An 8,004-nucleotide genomic window follows, 5' to 3' on the forward strand; every position below is an offset into this window, starting at 1 on the left:
AGGAAATTATTTCTGTAATTGTTCCTGTGCAGGCTGGTTTAAATAAAGAGGTTTTTCTGCTCTTACAGCAATGGCAGTCAATCTATGGAAGCGCTAATGTTACATTTTGTGCCCATTTTATATACACTAGCTGTTATTTTTATATGCTTGATAATTTTCAGCTTGAAAGTATGGTTTTAAAAATAAGAATTATCAAAAAGAGATGAAGCATTATCACTTCATTTCCAGTTCCCTCAGTGCAAGCTTTTCTGCATGAACTGAAAGGTATAATTGTCCTGTGCCTGTAAAGACAGCTGGTATGTACATGCAAATAAGGGTCACCGTAATTTCCATAAGAGACAGAACTACTGTTGCATTGGACATTGGTCCCTTCACATTAACAATCTAAAATGTTGGTGGGAAAACATGATAAAACAAAAATTATTAATAAGTAAATCAAAACCTTGTGAAGAAATGTGAAAAAAGTCTGTTTCCTGGAAAACAGGTCTCTAAAAAGTAATTCCGTGTTGTTGAATCTTACCACATAAAATTTATTTCCACCATAGCACCACCATTAAAGAAGTCTAATTGCTGATGATAAATTTAAAGTTTTGCTCTTAGACTTGTTTATAATCTGCCTCATGTCCACAGTAAAAACCAAACAAAACAAAAAAAAAGTGCTTTTTATATGCTATGAATCTGAAAGTAATGATCACCTCAAACTGTGAAACTTTACATAGAGGTGCCCGGAAATAAATCCATGAAAACAGGTGGAAGGGATTTAAAACACACACAAAAAGATTCAGCTCATTTCACAGGGGGGTGGCCTTTTTTGTGTTAAAAACTTGAATTCTAATTTTCAAGACTGAAATTGGGGATTTCTGTTGAAGACTACTGAAGAATGAAAGTGTTTTTGTGATTTGAACCTGGAAAATAATGTTAATGCTTTACCTGAATATTTCAAACTCCTGCTGTGCAAAAAAGCCACTAATTTTAATTGCTGTTTCTAGACAGGTTCATTCACCAATATTACTGTGATGTCAAACAAAGTAGAACGTGCATAAAGAAAGCAACTATAAATGCAGGTGATTATAAGTTATATAATTTTTTTTAAATCCACCGTATAAACCAAGATAGTCGCCTTATGCAAAAGTTGTTGATAGCTTAACTGTTCTCTTACATGTGACTTGTAAATCATGTCATTGTTCCCTTTCTAAGCCATATGATTTTGTTTAGTTTTCATAAAAGCACAAAAAAAATTCTCGCTGCATGTTTTGCAAATAGCTCAAGTACATATGCGGTGGCTGTGCTCTTGCATCTAGAACAGACTTCCATTCAAAACATACCAAATTATAAACGCAACTGTTTTAATCTTGTAACGGATGCTCGCAGGGCATGTTCTCTGTATTCTCTTAGTTCTACAGTTTTCTTAAGTGAAAAATAAATGGAATATGTTCCTGAGTTTCTGCTGTATACATACCTCCTACGTGGCAGAGGCCTTCTCTATTTGTGAACACATTAGCTTTAGATTGAAACTTTGAATGAGGCAGGAGGGAAGAGAAAGTGGAAAAAAAACCCTCAAAGTGCAGGAAAATATAACTATCTATATCCACCATTTAATTTGTAAACTCTATATTCCTATGCCTTTGAGAGAGGATGCAAGCTGCCTAACAAGCAAAGTAAAAGATTGCTTTCCTGAATGAGTCACCTTATGTAGCCTGAGCAGCAGCCTGCCACAGCTACCAAATTGTACTACCCACAGTTTCCTTCCCCTTCCATTCTCCATTTTATGCTGCCTTTTCAAGTCATTAAAGTTTTTTTTTCTCTACTTTCCCCCTTCTGAAGGGGAAATTGGTTCCTTTCTGTAGTGCTGTCCATCTGTGCTTGCATGGCTTTTTCCTTTTTGTACTAAGCAAATCCTCGTTGCTGCCTCAGTCTAACACCAGGTGCAGCTTTCAAATATTTACAGCACATCAGAAAAGTGCCTAGCACAAGAAAACCCCCAACAGGATCACAGTTACAGAAAGCTTCACATCTGAAGCATTTATTTATGCAGAGAGCTGGTCTGCCTACAACAGTACAGCTCTTAGAGTTTTTCAACAGGAATAATTTAAGGCATCCAGCTTTTTCCTACGGGATTTAGATAAAGAAGAGAAGCAGAAAGAAAAACTTAAAAGGAGTTATGCACTTCCTTCGCTGGCAGTACTGCCAGGCTGACACTGAATAGAGAGGCTATGCTTGCTAATGAAATGTGACTGTGTTTGCAAGATCAGGCCTTCGATTTTAAAACTGTCAGCACAAGTAAAGACAATAGTACATACAAAAGGCTGAATTCAAGTGTTTTAAATATATTTTCAAAGACATTCTGGGGAGAAAAACCTTAATACATGTCACTCACCTGAAAAGACATTGGGAAATGTCTCTGTAGAAGCCTGCACCCCTGAGGACTTTCTTGAATGAGTCAAAGGCACTCTTTCCGTTTGAAATTTCTCTCTAAACCCCTTGTGCTCCAAGTAGCCTGCAGAGCCCACCTTCTGCGTTATCTCGCGTTTGTGATTAGATACCTCTTCTGTCCAGTCTGCGGAACGACTAAATAAACCTGCCAAACTAGCAGACCTCTGCTTCTTGACTGAGACCTTTTCTTTTTTGTGAAAGGACTCCTGCCTTCTTGAAAAAAGTGGACTCTGGGATGGGGAAGGAGAAGGTGAATGGTTGGGAGAACTCAGTTGCCTAGTTGTGGTTTTGATGTAACAAGGATTAATTAGATAGGGCTTAAAGCATCGGGAACCAAGCATCGGACTGCCTGCTGTCCCCTCGGAGGACATAATGCCATTTTTCACTTCCGTGGATAAACCAGTATGCAGGTCCTCTTGACCGGCGGACGGAGTGTGTTTCCCTTCCTGAGTGTCAGCAGCATGATCACAGACTGCGTCTGAAACACCATCCTCTGTTACTGAGCCCTGCAAATCAACAGCCTGCACTTCAGCAATTTTAGTCTCAGCGTCTGCTACCGAGGTTGGGAAGGGTTGTGTGGAGCTGTGTGTCTGAGACCCGTTTTCTACCGCAGTTCTATTTAAATCATCTTCTAGTTCACTAGCTACACCATCCATTCCAGCACTGAGCTGTTCCTTTTCCTCAATCAATAGCTTACGTTCTTGTGTTTCAAACAAGCTGTTACCAGGAGAGCCTGAGCCATTTGCTGTTTCTTTCAGTTCACGTTCAGTTGCACAGGAGACAGGAATGTTTTCCGCAGTTTCAGATACCGCTGGAAAAGCCCCCTCACTGTCTGGGCTCCTCTCTTTGTCAGTGGTAGTTACTGAAAGAAACCGTTCAAAATCTAAGGGGGCTGCTTGAGAATTAGCCATGTGTCGGCCCATTGTTTTGGTGACAAGATCCTCAGTTCCAATGTTAATTGCCCCCTGCTGCTGCTGCTGCAGTCTAATAGCTTGCTGGATATCAGAAAGCAAATCCTCTTGTTCTGTGGCTGAATGGAAACTGTATATATCCGTATCAGAGCCAGAACTGGTCCTTTGTCCATCCTGTGTCTCCGCCGCAGCTGGGACAGTTTCATTTCTGATTTCAAAATGTTCAACATCTGTGTCTGAGAGACCCCCTTCATCCGCAGAGATGCTTATATCTGGAGTTTTCGTAATAATTGAATGAGTACTGTCCAGCTCTCCAGCCTGCAAGGCCTGGCTTTCCAAAACATCCTCCCGTGAACTACTATTCCCATCTTTAGCCTTGGACAGATTTTTTCTGATCCTCAGATTTGAAAACACCGAGGCCCTCGAGTCCGACTTACCCTTCTTCTTAGCGGATTCACTTCCTTTTGCATGCTTCCCCAGTCCCCTTCTGCTTCCCGATACCTTCTTTGTGCCATCTGTATCCTTGGGCCCAGAAGCATCCTCTCCTCCTTCATGCACATCACCTGTATTTTTCCTTAGCTTCCCATCTTGATTCCCCATGATTTTTCGCAGTGCAACACCTTCGGCAATCAAGCCATGCTCCCGGATTTCATTCCTTTGGCCTGCCGGCGATATCCCCTCTAGCGATCCAGGTTTGTTTTCAAGCGGTGGTGATGCAAGTGAAGCAAATGCTTGCTGTGCCTCTCTCCCATCTGCTAGAGCTGCCTTTTTGCATAATGTGCTGCTCGCACTGGGCTCCGCTGGGACATGCTCAGTACAGCACTGAGAGCTGCAGACAGCTCCTTCCAATGGCTGCTGCTCGCAGAGCTGCTGCTTGCTCTCCGGGCTTCTGCTGTACTCTTGTTCCTTTAGGAAGGACTCTTTAAAAAGTATTTCCTTTATAAAAGTGACTTCTTTTTCCACGGTTTTTATTGCCTGCATTGCAAGCTCAGCTCGTCACCAAATCATTTATAATTACAGAATTTCAATGTTCAGGTTCCTGGAGGGAAAAGGAGAGGGGAAAGAAAAAAGAAAAAAAAAAGTTAAAGCAAGGTACTTTAATTACTCTGCAGTTGTTTAAAAGAATAAACTAATAACCTTGGAAAGAGAAATATTATGGTTATTTAATAGTTTATAAGGTGCTTAAGCATATGCTACTTTGACAGATTACACAGTACCTCTGGTGATTTACATGTTTACCTTTTAAAGGCCACAAAAACATGATAGTTAACATTAAAATGAAAGACACTCTGAAAGTAGATAGAAGAAAGATAATAAACAAAAAGTTCTTTCCACAGTTTTAAAGACTTGCACTTAAAATTCAATGCATTATGGTAATTACACTATAAAAAAACTCCCACAATTTGTATTCTGAGAAGGTAGATATACTATTATTCCCCAGAGAATCAACTCATCAATATTAAAACATACCACCATTGTTTTCCCTGATAAGAACATCTGGCATGAAACAAGATAAAACAAACAAGAAAAACAGCAGTATTTAAATGCTACTAAGGAAAAGGATACAGTAAAGTATTCCTCTATTTCACCCTATATATTTAATAATTGATTTGGACGCCGTCACATTGCTAACAGTTTTGGAAACTTGTGGAACAGTTTTAACCAGTTGCTTATTCTCTGGTTTTGGTTTAGATGTATAAGCATTAATACTTCATAAACACATTTCCTGAACTTCCAGACAGGCACTCCCTTCCCCTTTGAAAATTTAGATTTAAAATAACTGGAATAGGAACAAAAAGGCATAAGAATGCCAAATTGCCAAGCTGGATCAGTTCAGCAGTTCAATATCGCGGTTCAACACTAGCCAAGAATTAATTAGATTCCTGTTTATGATTTATCATCTCTTAACTACCTGGTCTATTAGGTCCCATTTCTGTGAAAGTCTTTACCTATTTTTCACACCTCTGAGCTTCTTTACTAGCAATACAACATTCCGGCAAAACACATCCTATTGGTTTACCTAACTCTTACTTTTAATATCAGTCTCTTCCTACAAGAGGTTTCCCTTGCTTTCCTCTGCCTTAATACACATTAAAGATGAAATATAAAAAGATTATCATTTACACTTTATAAACTAGGCAGGCACACTCCACACACACAAGTTTGGGTTTTTTTAAGGGATGTCAAATACCTTTACAAATCTGGGCTGGGGTCATTGTTAAATAATCACTGTTAATTCAGTTTGGAAAAAAACCAGCAGTTTCAATAATACTTTTATTTTGAAATTATTTTGAACTATCATAATTTTTTCCTTGTGCTTCTTGGTCACTTACTGCTCTGATGTAAGTCCTGTCCTGAGGGGCCTGTGGCTCAGGCACCAGAAGCCTTCTTTCTACAAGGACCCAAGTGTTTGAAGTGGATCAGATGACTTTGTACACTCAGTGGGTTTTTTGTTTTTGGTTGTTTTTTTTTTTAGTTTTCACTTATCTGATGAAGCGCTGAAACTTTTTTTTAAAATTTTTTCCTTTTTAGCATTCATAAATATAATAGCAAGAGGTAGTATAGCAAAACCTGCAAAAGCATATTGAGTGATTTTTGGTTTTTTATTCTATTCCTGCTTTTGCTTTCTGCTATCCTACTTAGTTTCTAATTTGTTGCAGTATTTTACAGCATTATTACATACTTGCAAAAGGCTTTTGAAAGCTCAGGTAATTTTAGTCCATCTGAAGATACACAATAAGAATCACTTTAGGCACAGTTTGAGGGAACTGTATTAGTAGAATACTGTCTTGATGGGTATTTTCACTGACTAGAACTGACAAGGATCTAACCCTTGATTACAAATGGAGCACATGTAGCTTCCAACCCCATTTAAAAGCTCTTTTCCCACTAAAATCTGCCAGAATTTAACATAGGGCAGAAGTAATATAAAGTTACTGTGGAATGAACGTGTAAAGGAAATGTAGTAGTGTGATCTGAAACATTCCCTTTCCTTCCATCTCTGTAAACTTGTATCACAAACTCAACACACTTCCGTTTCAAGAAATGATAACTCACCAGAAGTATTTACACTGCAAATTATGCTGCAAACCCAAGCCATCAACAAAGCTGGGGTTATAAGACAGTCAAATCTGATCTTCATTTTTTAATTAGAAACTAGAAACTTGTAATTAAATTATATATCTGCACCACTTCCTAGAATTTTTCACACAGCACATCCTGGCAAGTTCTTTAAAAAACCAAACACTTAAATGTGTAATACGAGTTTAATTATATCACAGTAAAAATTATTCAGTTTTTCCAATCTGCAGCTGTAATCCTAAAAAAAGCCAAACCATTTTCTAGATAGTCCCTCTGAGTATAATATTCTAATCATCATGGATTCTAACCAGGATTTCTGATCTATATAGGAAAAGAGCATCACCAAAATGAGCATACTTATGTGAACCGAGGCATGCATATGAACATCAAAGAATTTGCTCTGGTTATTCCACATAAGGCATAGAAAAAAACATTAAAAAAAAAAAAAATGCAGGGGCAGGACACAAGTTACCCCAAAGTGGCAGTGATAGACACAACTCTCAATCAGCATTTGCGGGAAAGTACAAAAGGTTGAAATTAGCCAAACATAAAAATAAATGTTAATATTTTAGAGTTTGTTTATTCTCAGGAACCTGAAGAAAAATATGTTACTAATAAGTCAGCAAGAAACCAGAAAATTTCAGCATCAGTATAAGCTACATTTTAGAAGCTAAGAATGTATCCAATATTCTACACCAAAAAGAGAGACTTACATCAGAAAGTAAATGAGGAAAAAAGGGGGTTTGAGGTGGTCAAGAAGGAAAACTAATTTTTAAGAATAACTATAATTCATTTTTAGCTTGCTACAAATTGTCAAGAGAGACTAATCTGTGAGCCTGCCTACCTCATTTAATATTTGCCAGGGGTCAGTCAAAAATACCAAGGGGTGAGGTGGCAGGCACAGGCCTGAGATCCCCCACACCCCTCATGCCCTCCGCAGCTCAGGAGACATGACTGGCAACACACAGAGGAGAGTCAAAACTTACAGTCAAGATGCCTTGCCCTTGCACACCTGGAGACTTCCACATTAACACGTTCCTATTAGAAAAGGAAGCCCCTGTTGGGAGACCGCAGTTATTTTCAGAGGACTGTTAGATCTACTGCAGCCTCTGTGGGAGGGTGGGCAGATCCCCCAGCACTGCTTGCCCACCTGCCCTGAGGGGAAGGGCTGCCAGCAGCACGGATTGCCCACACCTGGCCACAGGGTACTGCCCCCTGGTCAGGGCTGGGACCACGGTGGGAGTGTTCCCCCTCAGATTCCTCACCAAAAGGCTGGGGTTTGAAACCCTAGTATGTCGTAAACACGGGGTGCCTGAGGGGAGAGAGGGGTGCCTAGGGGAGCCTGCATTGAGGAGACACAGCTTTCTTGGGGTGAATGAGTTTTCCCCATGATTTATTTACTGTGGTATTTCATTCTGCTCTCAATAGTAGCCACCGAGCAAGTCCCTGCAGAGTGAAGAACACCCCATGACTGCCATTGACATGGCAGTGCTGCAGGCCATGCCTGCTGGGGGCCAAGCCTCTGGGGCAGGGTTTGGCTTCACAGGTACGGTCCCAGGGAAGGGTTTAAACTACAGGA

At 39.8% G+C, this 8,004-nt stretch overlaps 1 protein-coding gene across 1 annotated transcript in view; it reads right to left on the reverse strand.

The window, feature by feature from the left end:
* FMN2 (formin 2) overlaps positions 1 to 7,485 on the reverse strand; it is a 166,753-nt gene extending 159,268 nt beyond the window's left edge. The window contains exons 1-2 of the mRNA XM_037392766.1: positions 7,412 to 7,485; positions 2,378 to 4,383 (exon numbers count right to left, since the gene is read on the reverse strand). Coding sequence (XP_037248663.1) covers positions 2,378 to 4,325 — 1,948 coding nt within the window. The 5' untranslated portion in view covers positions 4,326 to 4,383; positions 7,412 to 7,485. The remainder of the gene's footprint in view (positions 1 to 2,377; positions 4,384 to 7,411) is intronic.
* Between the last annotated feature and the right edge of the window lie 519 nt (positions 7,486 to 8,004).

This window comes from Falco rusticolus, chromosome 6 (genome assembly GCF_015220075.1).
Source record: "Falco rusticolus isolate bFalRus1 chromosome 6, bFalRus1.pri, whole genome shotgun sequence".
In the NCBI taxonomy this organism is placed as follows: Eukaryota; Metazoa; Chordata; class Aves; order Falconiformes; family Falconidae; genus Falco; species Falco rusticolus.